Source organism: Pelophylax lessonae (assembly GCF_965119305.1).
Source record: "Pelophylax lessonae genome assembly, chromosome: 5".
In the NCBI taxonomy this organism is placed as follows: Eukaryota; Metazoa; Chordata; class Amphibia; order Anura; family Ranidae; genus Pelophylax; species Pelophylax lessonae.
The window spans coordinates 401,276,422-401,298,577 of NC_138772.1; the positions used below are offsets into that span (position 1 = coordinate 401,276,422).

General features: G+C 39.6%; 1 protein-coding gene across 2 annotated transcripts in view; it reads left to right on the forward strand.

Annotated features, from left to right (window-relative positions):
* The window catches only part of LAMA3 (laminin subunit alpha 3), a 244,360-nt gene extending 225,394 nt beyond the window's left edge, over positions 1-18,966 (forward strand). For both annotated transcript variants that reach the window (XM_082258666.1, XM_082258665.1), the window contains 10 exons: positions 2,049-2,183; positions 6,462-6,615; positions 8,615-8,754; positions 9,686-9,875; positions 11,027-11,167; positions 12,266-12,425; positions 12,512-12,642; positions 13,721-13,814; positions 15,972-16,091; positions 18,530-18,966. In XM_082258666.1, the coding sequence (XP_082114792.1) occupies positions 2,049-2,183; positions 6,462-6,615; positions 8,615-8,754; positions 9,686-9,875; positions 11,027-11,167; positions 12,266-12,425; positions 12,512-12,642; positions 13,721-13,814; positions 15,972-16,091; positions 18,530-18,666 (1,402 nt within the window). In that variant the 3' untranslated portion in view covers positions 18,667-18,966. The remainder of the gene's footprint in view (positions 1-2,048; positions 2,184-6,461; positions 6,616-8,614; positions 8,755-9,685; positions 9,876-11,026; positions 11,168-12,265; positions 12,426-12,511; positions 12,643-13,720; positions 13,815-15,971; positions 16,092-18,529) is intronic.
* The last annotated feature ends 3,190 nt before the right edge of the window (positions 18,967-22,156 follow it).

Below are 22,156 nucleotides of genomic sequence, written 5' to 3' on the forward strand. Positions count from 1 at the left end.
ATAGGAATCACAACATAAGGCTGTCATACAAACGCTTCTTGAAACCAATTAAATGTAATAAAAAAAATTTAATCTTTATGCAAAGTGAGTTGGTTATTAATGAGCACTCCTTATCAAAATGCCAATTATTTGACTATTATACTAATCCAGTAACTACAATGATCGAACAAACATGCCTCAAATCAGCACTTCTTCATGTTTGTTTTCGGTCAGGCAACTACCACTTTCAAAACGGGTCAGCAAATGTAGCCCATATATTTATCTCAGTATAAGTTACGGTAACTTTTGAATGCTGCTAGCACTAAAACAGATAGTACTGTTTACTGAAAGTACCATGATAAATCAGTTGGATTTAAGCAGAAACGGCAGGAGACTAAATACACATTGTTAAATACTATCTGAAATATTTCTTCTCTGTCCCTGGAGATTAATTATCACCTTTGTAGTTTCTAAAAAAAAAAAAAAACTCTGCTTTATTTCATATATGGAGCTGCTAAGCCAGAAAATACTATGTATATGGCACTGCACCTGTTTTTACAATTTAAATCTGATTTTTTCAAATTGTAATTAGTGAAGGATTAATATTTTTTTGCTAATTGAATTTGATCTTGTATTTTTATCCTGGAATAGTACTAAATCCCAAGATTTAAGTAGCATATATGAGAAAAAAAAAAGAGTTTGCTTAACTTTCTTTATAGAAAATGCTTTTGAGGATTTTCCTTTCTTATAGCATCTGCAAGGAAATACTAACTGTGTGACTTTCTGAAAAGTTGTCATAAAATTGTAAAAGCAATCCCCAACATCAAATTTACAGCGGGAGTGTTTGATTTCTTGTTTAAAACTTAGAGAAGATATGTTTGTTGTACATTCAAGGCTCTTATAAGAGCTTCCCACAATAACACAGAGGGTCTCCCCTCCGCATGTGCACACCCCAGTATTTTACAAGAAAGGGGAGTTGTTTCTAGATTCTAGAGCACCACCTTAAAGTATAACTAAAGGCAAAACTTTTTTTTAGTTTTGGATGGTGTAGAGGGTTTAGAATGCTTGTTAGTTTTTATTGCTTTCTGGGCTCCCATTAAGTAGATTCACCCTCTCTATTTGTTCTGTTTTTCATTATCATTGAAAATGATGGGAACACTAGTTCTGGTGACCTGGGGGCCCCAAGGAATTCCCTTAGTTTGCAGGGATTTTCTCTCACTTCCTGTTTGGCTATGGGACAGGAAGTGAAGAGAAATCGCCGCAATGGGACACTGATAGAAAAAAAAAAAAAATCTGACAGGGGCTATAACTCTCTCTTGCTCTACCCCAAATTAAAACAAAAGTTTTGCATATAGCTCTACTTTAAAAGTTTGGTGCTTTTCTGCTACTTTACTAACTTTGTAAGAGGGCTGTTGTATCTAAATAGCCAACTTTGAAATTTAAGGTCAGTGGGATGAGAGTCTAATCTGAAAAGTTGTTTCAAATTCTGCCAGGGATGTTAAGCCAAACATACATGGACTGAAATTTACTGATTCAGCAGGGACCGGCCTAATTTTGATCTATGTACGGGCAGACTGATTGTACCCAAGTTGGTCTATTGGTCGACTTGGGCTTGCAGCCAGCCCGTCTGATTTTTTACATTTGATTACTGCCGGCGGTTATAGTCGCTAGCAGTAATTATTGTGTTTTGCCAACTGGAAAGGCTTCCTGCTGGGAGAACACAAAAGCGCTGTGGGAGGCTTTCCCCCCATCAACAATGACTGTGCTGATGGGGTATTTGAGTGGTTTTGGTGGAAGTAAAATGAATCGAGTCATCTATGGCCTGCTTAAGAATAGTGTAGTGATTTTTGTCTTTATGTGTGTGATGAATACAGGAAGATTTGTGGTGGAAAAGGTCTTGCATGTAAATGTAACAAACATATACAAAAAATCCCTACAATACAATGTATAGATTAAGAGAAGCCAAACTGCTTCAAAATGTTATTATTAGGTGAATCCTGAAAAGAAATATACCAATCTTATGTTTTAGAAAAGATAAAATAAATGACAATCTCTGTTCTTTTTTTTAGTATTAAACTTTTAGTTGATGACAAGGATGTGACAGAAGAGACGGCTTCTTTCGGTTCCTCAAATTTATCACCCACTGACGTCCAGCTAGGAGGAAATGGATTTTTGGGCTGTGTCACTAATATTTTCATTTCCAGGTAATGCATAGTATGTTATACAATATGTTATTATATGTATAACACTTTAGACAGGGTACCACATCCCATTAACCATGTCAAACTTGAGGTTGCAAGAGGCACTTTAAGCCAATACATGTAGCCTATAATCCTGACCACTTATTTAACAGTCATCAAATGTCTTTTGAAAAAATAATTGTAAAAATGGCTTAGGCCTTATACTCTTTCACCAAAATAATACTAATACAAGAATAACTAAACATTAATTTCACTAACTCATTGGGGTCAATTTACTAAAGAGTAGAGCGTATTCACTCTGAAAACTGAGTTTTTACTGTACAAGGGAATTCTCACTTAGCAGAAAAATGAACTTTGTATAGAATCCCCAATCATAGGCGTGTGCACGAGGTGTGCCGGGTGTGCTTGGGCACACCCTAATCACCCTGTGCTGTGCAGATTTCCCTTGCTCCCCGCGCCCCCCCCCCCTTAGTAAACTGTTGTTACTATGCTTCAGTTTGTGAATGAACAGGAAGCTGCTTAGCACAGAGCACTACCTATTCGTTTACTGTCCAGTTCAGGTGAGGCTGCAGAGAAAGGGACTGGGGAATCTCTGTCCTCAGTCCCTTTCTCTGTCTCAAAAGTGAGACATCAGGGGTCTGTTAAGACCCCTGGTATTTCACCAAAGCCTCCAACAGGGCTCCTAAAAAATTGTAAAAATATAATAAAATATTATATTTAAAAAAAAAAGAATAATAATGTAAATAAAAACTACTGACACCGTCCACTGACTTACTAGCACCAGTCTCTGGCCTACTGACACTGTCCACTGCCCTACTGACACATCCACTGATCTAGAGACTGACAACATCCACTGTCCTACTGACACCAACATCTGCCCTACTTACACATCCACTGCTCTACTGACACCAACCTCTGCCCTACTGACACATCCACTGCTCTACTGACACCAACCTCTGCCCTACTGACACATCCACTGCTCTACTGACACCAGCCTCTGCCCTACTGACACATCCACTGCTCTACTGACACCAACCTCTGCCCTACTGACACATCAACTGCTCTACTGACACCAACCTCTGCCCTACTGACACATCCACTGCTCTACTGACACATCCACTGCTCTACTGACACCAACCTCTGCCCTACTGACACATCCACTGCCCTACTGACACCAACCTCTGAACTACTGACGCATCCACTGCTCTACTGACACCAGCCTCTGCCCTACTGACACATCCATTGCTCTACTGACACCAACCTCTGCCGTACTGACGCATCCACTGCTCTACTGACACCATCTACTGCTCTGTTGACACCGTCTATGCCTAAAACATTTTAAAATGTCTGTTTACATTTATTCATAAGAGTGTGTGTGTTTGTATATATATATATATGTATATATATATATATGTGTATATATATATATATATATATATATATATATATATGCACATGTGTGTCTAAGCTTTGGGGTGCACACCTTAATGCAATAGGCTGCGCACACATATCTACCCAATCATGTGCAAGGACAATTACAAAACTGTTTTTTCTTTTTTTTTTTGCTTTCACATGATTGGATGTGGAAGTCACTAAACTAAAGGAAATTTCCCTTGCAATTTTCAAATTCACTTTGCTATGTGAACAGCCTCTTTGCATTTAGTAAATCAACCCAATTATTTAAATTACAGCTGGACCACTGCAACTCTTGGCAATTCAGTGGCATCTATTGTCCTACATTTTAGTTGTAGTACACAGCAGGTGGAAACTGATAAGAACGTATCAGCCAGAAAGGTATTTTGTAGTTTTGGAAAGACCATGGAAGATGTAGAACCTTCATCAGATTTTTCAGCATTCTTTTGAGTCCTGTTGTGGAGATCCACTCTTATAATTTGTCATGTTGAATGTTGTAACCAGAAAAAATTGGTGAAATCCAAAATTGTCACTGAAGCAGGCTGGACATATCTACCTATGGAGACACCTGTGCAAGTAACTATTCCCAAAGGAGGGATTTTCTCTCACTTTGGGTTGATTTTAACTTGTTTGCTGTCATGGTACCAGGATGGGAAATCTCCCCATAGTGACAAATAAAGTAATAAAAAGAAACTTCACAGATATTCTAAACCCTATACAAAGCAAACAATTCTAAATAATGTACTAAGACTGCTTATACACTTTAGATGGCAGGTATGATCCGAATGCCCTTGGGGCTGCACTATAAAAAATAAAAGGCCAGCTCGGCCATTGACGTCAGCGCATAGGGAAGGAAAACAATAGCAATTGAGAGATTTTCCTAACCTCAGCTATTGTCAGCTGGCAAGTGTCTGCCTGCCACAGTGGAAATGATGTTGTCAGTCAACTTTTAAAAAACATTCTGATTGAGAGTTTATCCTCTTATGTAAATGATCTGCATGTGGTTGACCACAGATGACTATTTTTTCACTGAGAGGAAAAGCCACTGAGACATTCACCTGTCCACAGTCACTCATTTGCCATCCCGACACACTTCATTCTTCTTCCTTGCTTGGCTGAAAAACAATTGCAGTGTATTTGTACTCAAAGTTAAAACATCGCTTACATGCCCTGATTGTTGTATATTGCTTGTGTATAGCACCTTTTCTCTAGAGAAGCATAACTTCTCTGGAAGGTTCAAAGGTTTACTGAAGTTAGTAGCGGGAGTTTTACATACCAAAAACAGTGTCACCTGCTGATAAAATCTGGCGATGTCCAAATACAGTCAGACATACAGTAAGTCTTAATGCACTGCAAGCAATAATAATAGGGGAAATGTGAACTGGAAATCCACCATAAGTTTTCCATACACAAGCAGATCCAGTTTTACAGTCCAAATAGGATTTTCATATTATTTCAGCACTAATACCTATATCATATGACCTTTAATACCCCTGTAAAACATTTCTTAAGAACCACATCACTACAATTCTGCGCACTTCTGCACTTCTTGGGTTAATTGGAGCCTGGAGAAGAAACCTGAATGTCTCCTACTGCTTAAAACTTAAAGTGGTTGTAACCCCCCCCCCCCCAAAAAAAAAAAAAAAACTGACCCTGTTCCTTTAAGGCAGGCGCTTTAGCATAGTGCTTTTGCCTAGTCGATTTTCCCTTTGTGTCTTCTACAGTACCTGGTTGATCCTGCATAGTCCAGACTCCCCCTCTGTGTGCTGACCAAATTTATCATGGCTGCTGAGCCATGACAGCTCTCTCCTGTGCATCTCTGTATCTCCCTCTCTCCCCCTCCTCTCCGTCCCTTCCCTCTCCTCTCCTCTCCTCTCCTCCCCTCTCCTCTCCTCTCCTCTCCTCCCCTCCCCTCTCCTCTCCTCTCCTCCCCTCCCCTCCCCTCTCCTCTCCTCCCCTCCTTTTTCCCCACCTCCCCTCTTCTCCCCTCCCCTCACCTCTCCTCCCCTCTCCTCTCCTCTCCTCTCCTCCCCTCCCCTCTTTTCCCCTCCCCTCCTCTTTCCTCCCCTCCTCTTTCCTCCCCTCCCCTCCTCTTTCCTCCAGCCTTTATTGACTACATACATCAGCAAGGAATCTTGGCCCCTCCCTCTTGGCTCCCTTAGATCAGGAAAAAAAGCGCAAGTGACAGCAAAGCAGAAAAAAAAAAAAAAACAAAAAACACTGCACTGCTAAAGGAGGCAAAACATGGAGGATAAAATAATTTGGGGCATTTGAGTTTACAACCACTTTAAAGTGGAACTAATCTAAAAAATTAATATTTGCTATGTAATAGGGAGCATATAGAAATGTCATTTGAGCCTAAGCAGTGCCCCTGTCTGGGATGCCTCCTAAAAAAATAGCAGTGTCTTTCCTGGTATGGTAGGGTTCTTAGGCACCTCTTTGATTATAGTGGTTATAGCTGTATGTCTGTGGTGTAAGATCTCAGGCATTTCTGCCTTTGACTGATGGTCTTAGAAGATTTAGCGGATTAGACTGGGATGTGTAATTTCCATGCTGTTCTTTTCACTGTTCTTTTTCCTTGAGACTCTGACAAGGGGAAGGAGCCCTGCCTTCACCCAAATGACCACCTCTACGCGTAGTCCTAGTGCAGAACAAGACATGTTAAATCGATAATGCTGAAAAATCAGCTTCAGGGAGACTAATAACTAGTTCTTTGTCCTTTGCCTGGCATTTTCTAGGGAGCATCTTCCAGAGTTCAGTTCCATTAAGATCCACTGAGAGTTGCATTTTAAGTGTACTAATATTTTTTGAAATTTTCAGTATTCAAGTTCTATATTAATTGTTATTCGTTCTTTTATATATTTCTAGAGCACAACAAAACCCTGCTATTGAGGACCTTGCTGTGTACACAGAGAAAAGAAAAGTGTCACTAGGATTTTGCAAGCCAGAGGAGGCCCCAATACCTCTCATACTGAAGGCAATGAAGCAGCCTTTAAGCCTCAGCCTTAATGACTTTGGCATGGTAATGCAAAATCTTCTGCCTATACTTTTTTTTTTTTTACTTTTATTAATATAGTCTAAATATTTTGTGCTTCTCTTACAAAAAGTATACAGTGAGGTTCATATATAGTTATATATAGTTCTTAAAAAAAATGTTGCATCCTCCAGTAAAACTTTAAACATTTAAAGTGGTAGTAAAGTCTTTTGTTTATAATTTACCTACAGGTAGGCCTATAATAAGGCTTACCTGTATGCACTGTAAATATCTCCTAAATCTGCACCATTTAGGGGATATTTACTTGTGTAGCAGCCGGTGACATCACCGGTGCATGCGTTCTGAAGGAACGGCATACCCGTGTCATTCTGTGATTCCCGCTCGCATGTGTGGGAGTGAAGTCATCTCAGCTTGGCCATTCAAGGGACTGGAGCCCGCCAAGCTGGAAGGAAGATCAGGTGAAGATGGAAGCCCTGCCTGTGGTGAGTGGTGACAGCGTGCCGCTGCAGGGCTTTGTTTTAAAGTACGTTTCACATAATGTGCTAGTATGCGTTGCATACTAGCACATTATAACATTTGCCTGCAGGGGAAAAGTCCTTTTTTTTTTTTTTTTCAACTTTACTACCGCATTAAGACTAAAATGGTTAGTGTTTGAAAAGACACTATTTTTTATTTTTTTTTCACATAAAATAATAGGTTATGCTTACCTGCTCTGTGCAATGGTTTTGCACAGAGCAGTCCTGATCCTTCTCTTCTCGTGCTCTGGGCTCCTCCCCCATGCCGATTGCCCCCAAAGCAAGCCCCTTGTGCCACTCATGCATATTCGCTCTTGAGCTGGCCTTGTGTGTTTGTGAAGTGCTTCTTCCGCACTGGCTGTGATTGACAGGCAACACAAGCCTTTGGCTCCCGCTACTGTGTCTCAGCCAATGAGGTGAGAGAGAGACAAGAGATTCTCAGCTCTCGTGCACATCCCCGGATCTAGATTAGGCTCAGGTAAGTATAAGGGAGTGGGCGGGGGGTCTGGGAAGGAGCTGCTTGCAGAAGATTTTTTATCTTCATGCATAGAATGCATAAAGGTATAAAACCTTCTGCCTTTAGAACCACTTGAAATCCATTAGGATCCAGTTAGAAATTGAGTAGGGAGAAACCTGAAATGATGATGTTTTACTAATGAGTTACCTAACAAAATAATAAAAAAGAACACATTGAGGTTGCAGTAGAAAATGAGTAGAGGTTGTTCAGCCTATTCAATTTGACAAAGCTATGTTTACTTTAAATATCCAGTTATGTGCAAAGAATAAAACAAAAATTTTTTGGTTTACACGATTTGCATAAAAAAAAAAAAAAAAATACAGAACACCTTGGAAAAAATTCAAAATAATCAGCACATGCAAGGTTTTCAGCGTGCTGACATTTCATGTATTACACTGCTATTCATGTATTACAGGTATATCAAACAGCATATTTATAAATATAAAGCAGTGAGTGTGCAATTCACCAAATAGATAGATATTCGCCAGCACACCAAGGATCTTGCACAGCACTCTGAAGAACCTTTTTATTGCAAAAGTATCACATCAGGATAGGTGCAGCGTTTCAGAGTGCAGGACCCTTTCATCAGTCATGTGACGAATGACATCACATGCCTGACGAAGGGGTCCTGCATGGCTCTGAAACGTTGCACCTATCCTGACGTGATCTAAAAATAAAAAGTTTCTTCGGACTGCTGTGCAAGATCCTTGGTGTGATGGCGAATATGTATGTATCTGTGATAGATCCAGTGTCCAGCTGGTGATCGCTGCAGCACCCATAACTGATGCGCCTATATCCAGGAAAGTGTACGATGGGATTATGAACTATTCTAAATTCACCAAATATTCCCTGGTAGTAAATCAATCACTGTACTTTAAAACCACCAAATAGATTGACTTAATTCAAATGTTTGGTGATTGTCAAATGCACTGCTTTATAATAATGCCCCTAAGTAAACATGTTAGTAAATTGACCCGTTTGTATCTTGAAACAGTATGACCTGAACCTAAAGAGCATTCAGAAGAGCTGCCCTATTCACACAAACTTGACATCTTCTCTGGGATCCTTTATGTTTGGTGATTCTCCAGAAAGCCACTTGGTCTATGATCTAAGCAAGCAGATTTTCAAAGAGAGGTAAGACTATTATAGGATGAAATCAATTTAACTGTTGTCTTGTGAATATAACCTGTAAAATGACTTTCTTGAGAGCACAACAGTGTCTGTGGCAGATGTTTTTTTTTTTTTAATAATCTTAGAACAAGATGGTAAGCACCTTGTCAGAATACATGTATTACAGAGGACCATATATTACTGAAGTCTCAGGGAACTCAATGGGGTTGATTTACCAAAACTGGAGAGTCAAAAATCTGGTGCAGCTCTGCATGGTAGCCAATCAGCTTCTAACCTGGAAGTTGATTGGTTTCTATGCAGAGCTGCACCAGATTTTGCACTCTCCAGTTTTAGTAAATCAACCCCAACATGGGAAAGGCTGCAGCCAAAAGCTCAATAAACCAGCACAAAACAAACTTAATGAGGCTAACGTGAATCAACATTATTATTCCATAAGTGATAGAATGTTGGACTACAGAAGCCGCAAATTATTATTTTGGGGATGGCTTCTTTTGATGCATCTAACAATACCCCAATTTCCCATAACATAATATTAGCTTGTACCAGAAGTAAAATTCCAAGACTCTTGTTAAGATTAGGGTGGTGATATGTTAGAATTACTTGTTTTCTTGGTTTACAGAAGCCACTGTAAATTATGAACCTTTCAACCTTTGTAAATCTGTGAACAAACATTATGATTGATCCTGTCTTCTGTGGCCCAGTTATTGGTCCATTGGAGGCCCCCATCTTGCTTCTTCCAAGCATAGAGAAGGTGAAATCCATCTGTCAATCACAACCCACACATCAAAACCACATCTGTCCTTTCTGTGGCCATTTCTTGTCACTAATCGCTATGCACATTAGCAGATGGGAACAGTGGATGAAGATGGAGATGAGAGCTAGGATGTTTAATTAAAATAATGATATGACAATTCTGCTTGCTTATTCTCTGCAGGTCACATTTCTCATTGGAGGTACGCACTGTCAAATCATCCGGCTTGATACTCCTAATGACTCACAAAGACGCATCAAGTCACTTGGCTCTTCATATATCCAAGGGGCACTTTGTGTTTTCCTTGGGAACTAAAGACAACAAGATAAAAATAAGAAGCCAAGACACATACAATGATGGAAAGTGGCATACAGTAAGTATATAAAGAGATAGTTTTTTTTTTTAAATAAAGAATGCATTATGAGCTGTAAACTGTGATTGGAAACATATTTGAAGAAAAGTTCCAGCTACTATAGAAACACCCTGATTGCTTGTGACAGTATGATGTCCCACAGGAGATGAATCCTTCCACAGCTTTTGGTGTTAACCAGTACAATTCCTTTTACAGACCTCCCCTTTAGCACCATTAGCTAGTACAATCTGTCAAGACAGATACAAATGACCTTAAAAAAGAATCAGATGTTGGTTCTGTAAGGCCTGTGAATACTGGCAAATAGGTCTCAGTCCCTGTTCACACTGGTGCAACTTGTCATGCGATTCGACTGTTCCAAATTGCATGACAAGTCGCACCTTATTATAGGCAATGGAACTGTTCAAATCAGTAAGACTCCAAGTTTGAGGTGCCGCACCAATTTGAAAAAAGGTTCCTGCATTTTTTTTGCGATTCCAGGTGTAACTTGCATAGACACCTGTGCATGAAGTCGCTCAGATGTCAGGCAAGACCTGAAATTGCACTGGCCTACGGATTTTAAATTAGTGTGAACGGGGGCTCAAGGTTCTGTACAAAGGGAAATGCTGTGAAACAATAAGATCTTATCCCCTAGACGCTGTATTGAGAGCTTATTAGGTAATCTGCCGCTTTGTAGCTTTTGCTGACTCAAAAGCTTTACTTTTCTTTTTTTTCTTGTTTGAGAATTTTGGTATTCAGTATCTAAAGACAATGAAAGAATAATCACAATATCTCTCTTGAAATACATTCACTGTGGAGGTAAATCTTTCGTGTGAAAATACCACCATCCTTTTTGTGCAATCAAATGATACCTCATTAAGTGCTTGAGCAATAATACATATGATTTCACAAGTGTCCCCTTATAAAGTATATATGGCATCACTCTTCATGTTAATGTTATGGTCATTATGTTTTTTTATATAAATATTTCTCCATACTGAATATTATATAATAATATATTATGAAATACTAAGGTTTACTCAGCTTAAAAAAAACTCGTTTTGTTCTCATCTAATTTCATGTGAATCTTTTTTTAATATATGTATTTTCTAATGCTAATTATTGTATTGCAAAATATTATTAAATCTAATCCAAGTTCACATTAATGTTTAAAGGTTATGTTTAGCTGGGATGGGCTCAATGGCCAACTTGTCATTGATGGGTTGAAGACTCGAAAAGGAAGTATGAAAAAACAGTTCAGCCTGGAAGCTATGACTCTACTTTACCTTGGTGGCGTTCCATCCCTTAAAGTACAGGTAATAATTTATTTTATACATTAGCCCTACATAGAAAGGTACTATTATTTAAAAGTATGAGCTCAGTCAGCATGAACCCTCACTACATACATTTCTGTATGTTCATGGTATGAAAGTGTCAGGGCAACCAAAACTGATATCTCAGCTTTCTGGTGGATGCTGAAAATTCGAATCTGCTCTCTGTTTTGTTATGTCATTTCGGATCATAGATTCCTGAGCTTGAATTCCTGATACGGCAGTTACTATGGATATGAAATTTGCATTAATTGTATGTTAAATACCAATTTTGTAGCAGGGTCAGTGTAGGGGAAACCCCAAAACTCATGGGTTTCAGTAACATTTTGACTGTTGAATCCAGATTGAAAATTATTTATTAGACAAACATGTAGGTAGACAGACATGTTTGGAGAGCAATTCAGTCACATTACATTCTGTTGGTTTGATAAACATTGCTCTAACTTCCTAAGGACTTGTATTACAATTTATCCATTCGGAAGTGGGTGGCACCTAGCTAACTAAATTCTTTTGAAATCCCACTTGAGTCTTTGGTTACATTCTTTGATATGCGGATGGTCATTAACATAGACATGTCACTTCCAAGGCTTGTTGCCTAAACAGGTCTTTAAAGGTTGAGATAGCAATCTAACAGCTGGAGGTGTAAATGGCTTTTGAACACAACAGCTGTTATACAATATGGCTTCTCACAACATATACATCCAATATATATGCTTAATCATAAATACATATTTGATAATCATAAATAAATGTTTGATGAATTCAATTAAATGGCTGTTCCCTTTTCCCCATTATTACTGAGACTCTAAAATGGACAGAAAGAGCCAGGCAGTTTTATCATTGATTTATTTAAAATATATAAGAAGCTCCCCATACTGTGCCTATAACTGAGAAATCACCTGTAGTTGGGCTGCTTTTTAAAAGATTTTATCAATTCTGGTGCATTAGCTACAGTATGTGCTCGATTAGAGGGGCCAGTTTATAGTTCCTGGAAGTATTATGGTCCTGCAGCTCAAAGCACGGGCACTGGAGAGGGAGGACAGTTATTAAAATGATTTCACTAATCAAGCTTATATATTATAGGGTATGCCAAAGAAAAGCTTTACTGGTTGTCTGAAAAATGTAAAGATAAACAAGGTGCCCTTAGAAAAACCATCACACACAGTCGGTGTCATCCCATGTTATGAAGGCTCTTTTGAACCAGGAATGTATTTTGCTCAAGGGGCGGGATACATTGTTGCAGGTAGGTAAAATTGCCAATAAACAATATCAGTCATTTGCACTAGATAAGATGTCCAGGTTAATCTCATCTTCATTTTCTTTTTATAGATAGTACTTTCGACACAGGACTTGATTTTGAAATTAGTTTTGAAATCCGACCACAAGACCTGTCCAATGTATTATTACATCTGGGGGAGAAAACAGACAACAGACTGAGCCTTTACATGGATAGCGGGAAGGTAAGACGTTTATTGTGCTTATTTAAATACTAGTGCTGCCTTAGACAATCCATAGAAGAACAGTTGTCTCCCTGAGAACAATGGAGTGGAGACAACTACAGGTCCTTGAACAGTACAATAGATCCTGAAATATTTTATAGGATTTAAATTGATTGTAAATGATCACCTTGTAAAATAACCCGTTCTCAGCTGAGGGAGGAGAAGCAGCAGTACACTGAGCTTCTCAGTAAATGGTTGTGCAGGGGGGCATGCCAGGACAAGTCTGATCATTGGAGGAGAGTAGGCTTGGTTCCCAGCATAACTAGGGAACTGAACACGCTGTGCTGCCATGCCTAGTGTGGTCAGTTTTTATTAGTAAAGCAGAGGGACTGGGAGGAACACCAGGAATGTTGCACAAAGGAAGCAATAGAAAGGGAACATAATAGTTTTTCATACAAGTACATGGTACAGCAGGCACATATCAGAAATATAAAATGCTGGGGTAATGAATACTTTAAGTCAGCCATAGATGGATTGAATCTCAACCAGTTAAGCAGCAACCAGTCCATCTATAGGCAGGGTGGTTGTACTGAAGGTGATCCGTCAACAACCAGCCTGTCAGATTTTTTGCATGAGATCACTGCCGGTGGCTATAGCCATCAGCAGTGACCATTGTGTTCTGCCGGCACGGAAGTCTCACCCACGGGAGGATTCCCCCATAAACACTGAATGTGTTGATCAAACAATTTACTTTCCTTCCACTCGTGGTGGAAGGAGAAAACATTGCATAATGTATGGCCTGCTTTACCAGATGAGAGGAAGTTGCATGTGCGCTATCCCTCCTTTTCTCTTTGCATTGAGAAGATGTTGTAAAATAAAGAGCACTTTTGATGTCAAAATGATTCTTTATTGCCTTCCAGAATAGCCCTTTTGCATCATTTTTGCATCAGGGAAACAAATATTCTGTATTCAGGTCACACTGTATACACATCGCAGGACTACAGCATCTTGCAGCCAATAAGGGCTGGGGAATTTTGACACTGTAAATCTGAAGAAACAAGATCGATATATCCAACGCTTTCCTTCATGTTTTTTTCAGGTAACCATGTCTGTGAATAATGGTGCCGGCGCTTTTAAAGCTTCAGTTACTTCTCCCAAGGTGCTGTGTGATGGCAAATGGCATACGATAACAGGTGAGAACAATGTCCAACTACTGTACCAGTGTCCGTGTATTTATTGATAAACACATAGACACTCCAAACCAAAAAGGACAGCTGTATGTGTGTATTGCTAAATCCAAAGCTGAACTACATACTGTATATACAGCATACAAAAGGGTAAACTAGCAAATGATGTATAATTCTGTTCAGGTATGCATGTTTTTGCACACTGCAATGTCAAGGTGGTGGCACCACTGTTTCTTATTTCACATTTTAGCTTACTTTACCACTGGACTATACATTAGAAGTATGATAATACCAGTTTATTATCCAATGAGAAGGCAGATGACACATCAGCCTGCAACACTGCAGCAATGAATACTGGTATGACCATCCTGGCTATGCAGCATGGCAGGACTGTAAATCACAAGATTGGCTAAACACAATTTTTTTTAAACAAATAAAAAAAATAGTTTGCATACATATTAAATGTATTTTTCTCAACTTACCTAGAGTCCTACAGGGAATGTATAGTGTTTTTAGATTAACACATTAGAGACCAGCTTGATGTAAGCATGTTTTAAAAAAGCGCAATAAATTGTATGTAAAGGCAAAGGGGAACGATTAGATCCTTTGTTCATTTTATATGGCTGTTTGTGCTTCCATTGGGGATATTCACCCTCACTATTTGTCCCAATAACCAACTGAGTTGAAAAAAACTTGAACTTTAGAGTTTGTCCAGTTGAAAACAATGTACTGCCTGTGTAACTGATATTTCATCTTAGCAGTTATAAGTAACAGCAATTTTATCAACCCACTAGCTACACCTTCAGTGGCTAATCCAATATTTTCTATATTTGATACAAAAAAAAAAATAATGGAAGAACAAACTTGTAAAAATGGAAAAGGAAAAGAGCAGGTACCCAGAGGTGGGGGAATTGAGTCACACGACTTGACTTAAGTCAGACTTAAGTCACCAGTCTGAGGACTTGAGACTTGCTTGACTAAAATTAATAAAAGACTTGACTTGGTATTCATGACTTGAGACTTGACTTTGACTTGAGACATATGACTCGAAATTACTTTACTTTTTTAAGTCATTAAATATTTGCATTTTCTCAAGATGTGTTAAAGCAAAATGAATGTGCCTGTTATATTTCTGACACCACAGTCACTTAAAACACCTGAGTGTGTTCTGATTTTTAGGACACTGGCTGTTTAACAGTGGAAATACTTAACATGTTTTTAGTGACTGTGGTGTTAATGACCGGACGAAGGATTTTGAGCTGTTTGGGCATTCAAAGTGTTTCTTTAATACGCCAAGAAAAAAACACTAAGCAGTTTTGTTAATGTTGAAAATAAAACAAAACCTTTCCTGACCACTGATTTTAAACTCATTTAAAGGTGAAAATTGGGGTAGATCAGTATTTTGACTTGATTTGTGACTTGACCAAAATAAATGACTTGACTTGACTTGTTTGACTTCTAGCAGGGACTTGACTTGACTTTGCTTGCTTTTCGCCACAGTAACTTGGGACTTGCTTGAGACTTGAAGGTTAAGACTTGAGACTTGCTTTTGACTTGCACATGTGTGACTTACTCCCATCGGGTACCTGCTCCCCCTCACAAACAGGAGGTGGGGAGGAGGCCTTCAAAGCGGAGGTTTCACTTTTGGGTGGAAGTCCGCTTTAATTGAACAAGCTGAAGTAAGAAGCTGATTGGCTACTATGATTGGTTACCCAATCAACCCCAGTAAAATATAAGCAGGTTAAACATTAGCTGTAATCACCAAATAGACAAGCCTGTTATTCTGATTTTAATACAATATTGACTAATATCATTGTATTTTGTTTGTCAGCATTACAACTGTATACTCAAAATATAGACAAGGGACATATTGTGGTGAAATATTTAAAACAGCCTCCCAAAGCAACACAAGCCTGAGAGTAACTTGCAGTTATCATTGTAGTGGATTTATCTGCCTAATTAGTTTTGTAGAATGAACCTCAGCCAAGACAGAAGTGCATTCAAAAGCTTGAGAAACCCTCAAACATTAAGATTTTATTGCACGCACTGTTGTATTTTCCAGTGCTTAGGAATTATCATTCATTTTACACATTTGTTTTATACTGAGTGGAACATTATGAGTTGAAGTAACATAACTATTAATGTTGTCTTTTTTTTTTTTAGTGAGTCAGAAGAGAAATGCTGTTCATCTCTATCTAGACAATGAATCCAAGCAGACAGCTGGTTCCAACTCTGCACTGCGATCAAGTACTAAGGCTCCATTATACATTGGGGGAGTCCCAGGTAATGCAATGCAATCTTCTCTAAATAGACAGTGTGGGTACCTTGTTCCTCCTAATCAGTGCAATTCTACCGCTTCTGTATGTTACAAGTAGTGATGGTGAAGCTTTGATTCACCAAGAGTTTTATGAATCTTCTTTAAAAATTTGGCAACCCGGTCTTAGAGGCAAATCTCAACAAAGTTCTAAGGAGAAAAATCATGTTAAATGCTAGCCATTTGTAGGGCTAACAGGCAAGCTAGTTTATAAAAGGGGCATGGTAAGCTATACACTGCTTGAAGGACATATACCACTGCAGAAAACATACAAATGGGTAGAGGGTCTTTTTATTCAACAGTTTTTAATCATAAACAATTAGCTAAAATGTACTAAAGAAAGAGAATACAGCAGGTGTTTTGATACAAGAATTAAGAGGCCACAGTTAATTGTGCAGTATAAATTTGGGCAGCAGTAGGACTATTTTAAATAGCAAGTCTAGGCCCAAATTTACTAGAAACAACACAGCATTGGTTAGGGCTTTACTACAAGAATTAAGATATTCCAGAGCATACAGTTATGTAAAATTGGCTGACAGCAGGACAGTTTTACTTAGAGACGATCAGCCTAACTGCTATATGTCAAGCTTTTATTATATATATGAGGATAAGGGGATTCAGTGAATGTGAGTGATATAATGCAAGGTGGTTTAGGAGTCCACTGATCTTGCACTTACACCTATTTTTTTTTTCCTTAAAACTCTGGGCATTTTTTTTCCTATGCAGTGGGGCTGTGCCAACACTGCATGGGTTAACTGCTCATTTTTGTGAGCAGAAATATACTTACCTAGTCCTTCAATCCTCCCAACACAAGACCGTTCCCTGCAGCTCCTGCCCCCCTGCGGTCTTGTTTAATGGACTGTTCCTGACGTCATCATGCCCATATACCTGCTCTGGATGTGAAGTCGTTAGGAACAGTCCATTGTGGGGGGAGGAGCGTTTGCAGCTGGAGTGGAGGATCGGTGAGTATACCGTTTTTTGGTCACCCCTTGAAAAAAGGAGCAGTTAGTTCAGTTTTAAAACGATGTAGCAATATGCTGCAAAACAGAAGGCAGGTCCAAAAACAGAATTTAACTAGAGAATGCCCCACTTTGAGCACACCAAACTTGAAAAAAAAAAAGCCACATGAACATTAAATACATTTTTCTAAAGAAAGCCTTGTAGCAAAAGAAAAACGTTAACAATGAATGGGACAGCCCGCTACAAGTGACTGCTGACTTCAAATCAACCTCAAAATAAATGTAGGACAAAAAAGCCTCAATAATAGGAATAAAAAGGCATCAAAGGGTTAACTGCTAAAGAGCTAGCAATTAGAATCAAAATGCATTTTCCTAACTGACCCCCAATCTCTTTCTTTACATGGGCACACGATATGCTGTATTCAGATCTGAACACAGCAGCATTGCATACAAAGAATTTAAAAAATAGTCTGTAAAGTGAAACGTAAAGTGCATATAAAGCTGCAAGCATGTTGTCATAACCTAGGCCCCTTTCACACCAGTGCACCGATCGGGTCCGCCTGCCCATTATTCGGGTGGACCTGATCGGATCACCATTGTTCTTTATGGGGCAGCGGATGTCAGCTGACATGTGTCCCCTGTCACTGGCATCGGATCTGGTCCACTAAAAGCAGACGGATGGGGATATGTTTGCCATCCATCCAGCAGATGACAATCTAAGGGAAGCGGACATGCAGTCCGTCTTCATCCAACTGCCCCATATGGAACAGTGAGCTGTGTCCATGTTCGCTCTGCATATTGGAGTGGACATGGATCTGTCATCTGCCTGCTCAGCAGGGATCAGCGGAGAAATCCCCTGCTGAGCAGGCAGATCAGCTTGGACTGATTCTGCCCTTTGTGAAAGGGGCCTTAGGTATTCTTTCTGTATTCTACAATCATAATACTGTAATGTAACATAAATGGGGAACTGGAATTTATTTTGTGAAAACAGAATACAGCTTCAGTGGAGACACCTTTTTTCCATGAGAACTCTTACAGGAGTGAATTTCCCTTCCCAGGGGTAGATTTCTCCTCACTTCCTGTTGTCTCTCTCTGTTTGTAAGTAGAAGTCGTTTGTAAGTTGGATGTTTGTAACCGGGGACCGCCTGTAGTGCCTTTATTACAGAGCATCATTTTGTACATGTATCTAGGACAATAGTCATTTTAAATATAGGCCCTAAGGCCTCTAACATCAAAGAACTGTATATCCTGTAAGCAACCCAGAAGTAACAGGTTCTTTGTCTGCTCCAACTCTGCAAATGGGCATACATGCTTTATAAATGTGCCTAATAAGTGCAGCTGCCTAATTCTGGAATGTGTTGCTAAGAGTGTAAATCCTTGATGAACACCTTTGTACTTGTCTGGTCATATTTTATATCATGCTTACAAGACATTTTGTCTGTTTACAGATGCCTTGGAAATGCCATGGCTTCCTGTCAAGAGATCCTTTGCGGGCTGTATGAGGAACCTGAAAGTCAATAAGAAAGATATTAAAACCTTAAAACTCCATGGTGCCATCAGCCTAAGCAGATGTCCTGCAGTGTAACTGATAAGTCTATTTCATGTATCACTCTCCAAGGAACGCTCATCAATATGGGTCTATTGAGATCTGCTGCACAGACTTTTCCCCATATTAAGGACTTATTCTAAGAATGGAAAATGGACATCGGGAACTCAACACACTTCTGATATTCTTATTTGCAGTTTGTTAAAATGTAAAGCCAATCTGAGTTGCAACTACCTCAATTAGAAGAGCAGTTGTTTGCAGATATAATTGTGCCTTGTGGGAAAACATTCTGTTTAGCTGTGATAGATTATATGGTCTTGGAACAGTTATCAGGATAAACTCAGAGTGAAAAGAGAGAAAACACAGACTGTTTAGCTTTTATCTACTACTGTATTACCAAAAACTGGGATTTATTAGGACAAGACACATACTTTGTGGTTACAGCTTGTTTCTGAGGCTGTCCAATCCCACACCACTGCTCTTAAACTTCAATATAGATAAAACTATTTTCTGTCACCTACTATGGATATGGTTTTACATGTTAACACTTGACAGTGACAAAGACTGTAATGCAAACACTGATTTGATAAGATTTCCAATAATAATAAATAATAAAGTGTTTAAAGTGATATGTGCTAATTGTAAATGTTTTGTTATAACAGAGTTTATAATTAAAATGTATAACAACTGTCTTGGTGTATGTACACTGTACGTTTCTGCTCTGTAGGTGGTATCTGACAGCTTCAGTGAGGTTGAGCACTTTACATGATAATTATGTATTTGTACTTTGGATACCTCTTTCTTTTAGGTCAAAGTAGTACTTATACACTGAGATTTAAAGCCTACCCCCTAGAAAAACAAAAATTGCTCCTTGCAGTTTGGTAACCTCTGGACTAGAAGGGTCAAATGCTCATTTAGGTCTAGGGTACTGGAAAATAAAACAGTTTTACTTACCTGATTCCTTGCTTCTCCATGCAGCTGGCACTCTACTCTATCAGGTAAAGAAAAAATATTTTTTTGGTACTCTAGACCAGTGGTCCTCAACTCCGGTCCTCAGGGCCCACTAACAGGCCAGATTTTAAGTATTACCTTGGGGAGATGCAGACTAGAGTACTGCAATCACTGAACAGCAAATTATATCACCTGGGATGTATTTCAGTTATCTTGAAAACCTGGCCTGTTAGTGGGCCCTGTAGGCCAGGGTTAAGGACCACTGCTCTAGACCAACCTTTTGTAACCAGGTTGCCTTCTGGGTTCTTCTGGGGTGCCTTGGCAAAATGCCTAAAAATATCCCCAAATTGCCCAACATTTGTGTGGATCAAGCCTGCTTTTTATTACACAAAGCCACAGGTTTTCATTGTGCAACATTACAACCTTGGGAACTGTGCAGCCCACCCGCCAGTGTCCTAACAATCATTGACGTCATGGGTTAATAAGGAGGATCTGCACAGCATCCTTGTTTGACACCCCGAACCCTCTCTATCAGCACTGGGGGTCACGTTCGTTGCGTGGAGGAGAGAAAATGAGGAATAAGAAATGCTGTATTACTAATCAGTATCAGTGTGCAAAAGTGTATTTGCTTTGAAAGAATAAATCATTTCTAATATTTGGTGTCCTACGTGTGTGGATGCTGCTGCAATATTAGTTTTATTTTTACATTTTAGAAGGGGGTGCCTCTAGATTGTCCATAATTTTAAAGGGTGCCTTGACTGGAAAAAGATTGAGAAACACTGCTCTAGACGAGAACACATATTTAGCCTTTGCATTGCAGGGGCAACCCTACTGCAAGGGAGAATTTTCGTTTTCCCTGGAGATCAGCTATAGGGTCCTTTCACACGGTGCAAGGTCCGACAAGGTCCGTTCTGCTCAGCAGGGGAACGATCCTCTCTTCCCCGCTGAGCAGGCGGATGACAGCTCCGTCCCCGCTCTGTGTGTGGAGATGGAGCTGTCAGATTACCCGCTGTCCTCTATGGGGAGATCGGATGAGAACGGACTGCCTGTCCGTTCTCATCCGATCCCATCCGATCCGATTCCTTCCGACGGATGGAAAATAGGGTTTCCATCCGTCCGGATTTCACGGACAGGATCGGATAGCAGTGGGTCTCAGCGGAGATGTCTCCGCTGACATCCGCTGCCCCATAGGGATGCATGGAGCATCCGATCAGGTCCGCCTGAAAAACTGACAGGCGGATCTGATCGGATCGCCCATGTGAAAGGGGCCTTAACCAAATGCCAGAAAAAATGTTACAATTAGGAAAAACCCTTCAATGGTAATATATATATATATATGTATACTGTACTGATATACTGTATGCATAATATGAAAGAAAAAGTAAACTGAAATACATATGGCAATGCTGAATTCTTTACAGGAATATCTGCATTTAAGTACTAACACAGGAGAACCATACTCACAGTATTGCTTGTCATGGCTGGACAGAGGTGTGACCAAAAATTTTAAGTGCTAAAAATTTGATATTTTTTGGGACAAAAAGTCTGATCTTTGCATGGTGTTTGGGAAGAATACTAAGATGACTAGGGATGCACCGATCCGATATTCGGATTGGATATCGGCGCCGATATGGCCATTTTAGAGGGATCGGGGGGATCGGTAACATTGACCGATCCACTGGCCGATCCGGTTTTTGCTTAGTAACGGCTCAGCCATCCCTTACTAGGTGCAGTAGTAGTATGGGATGGGAGCCGCTACTTCCTGTATAGGTCCGGCTCACAGGCGGAGTGATATCAGATGCACTCCGCCTGTGAATGGAGGAGCCGTACACATGAAGCAGCGGCTTTGCTCCATACTGCAGCCGCTTGCTTTGTGTGTAGCTCCAGATTAGTTCCGGTATCGGTATCAGCGATTTCACAAGGCCAGATATCGGTATCGGGTCAGGATGCTTTTTTGGAGCTGGGCTTTAAGCTGTTTGTGCCAAGTTCCACCTTAGTCCTGCATATAAGTGCTAGTGACTAGTGGGTATACCAGGTTAAAAGATGTTACATATACTCTTCCCAGTGCTGAGTTGTGGGCATATACATCATGCCTTGGTCTTCTCCATGCCTTGAAAATTGTATACAGAGGAAAAAAACCTTGGACCTTATTTGCACCCGAGGCCTTCAGCAAAATTTCACTATTTTGGGCAAGGCTTTCCTATAACTGCGAGGCTGATGCAACTGGACGTTTAAGTCATTGATGTACATGAAAGATAGTTTTAAAGCATCAATTTGTCAACGACATGAATTCTTGTATCTTTTGTGCTCTTAATATGTGCTCCATCACTATGCTTAGTCTATGTTCACACAGCTGCTGGGTGCAGAAGAGAATCTCATGTCCATGTTATTGGGACATTTACATCTTACCTGACAGTAAATAATACCAAAGCTTGTCTGGAAAAAGGTCTGCAATAATGGACCAGAGAAGACAGCCTTTTTTTTTTTAAAACGCTTGATTCTTAATGAGAAATGTACACCGAGTATTATCCTTCCATAAAGCTACCTCCTCTTATTGAATAATGAGTGAAGTTAACAA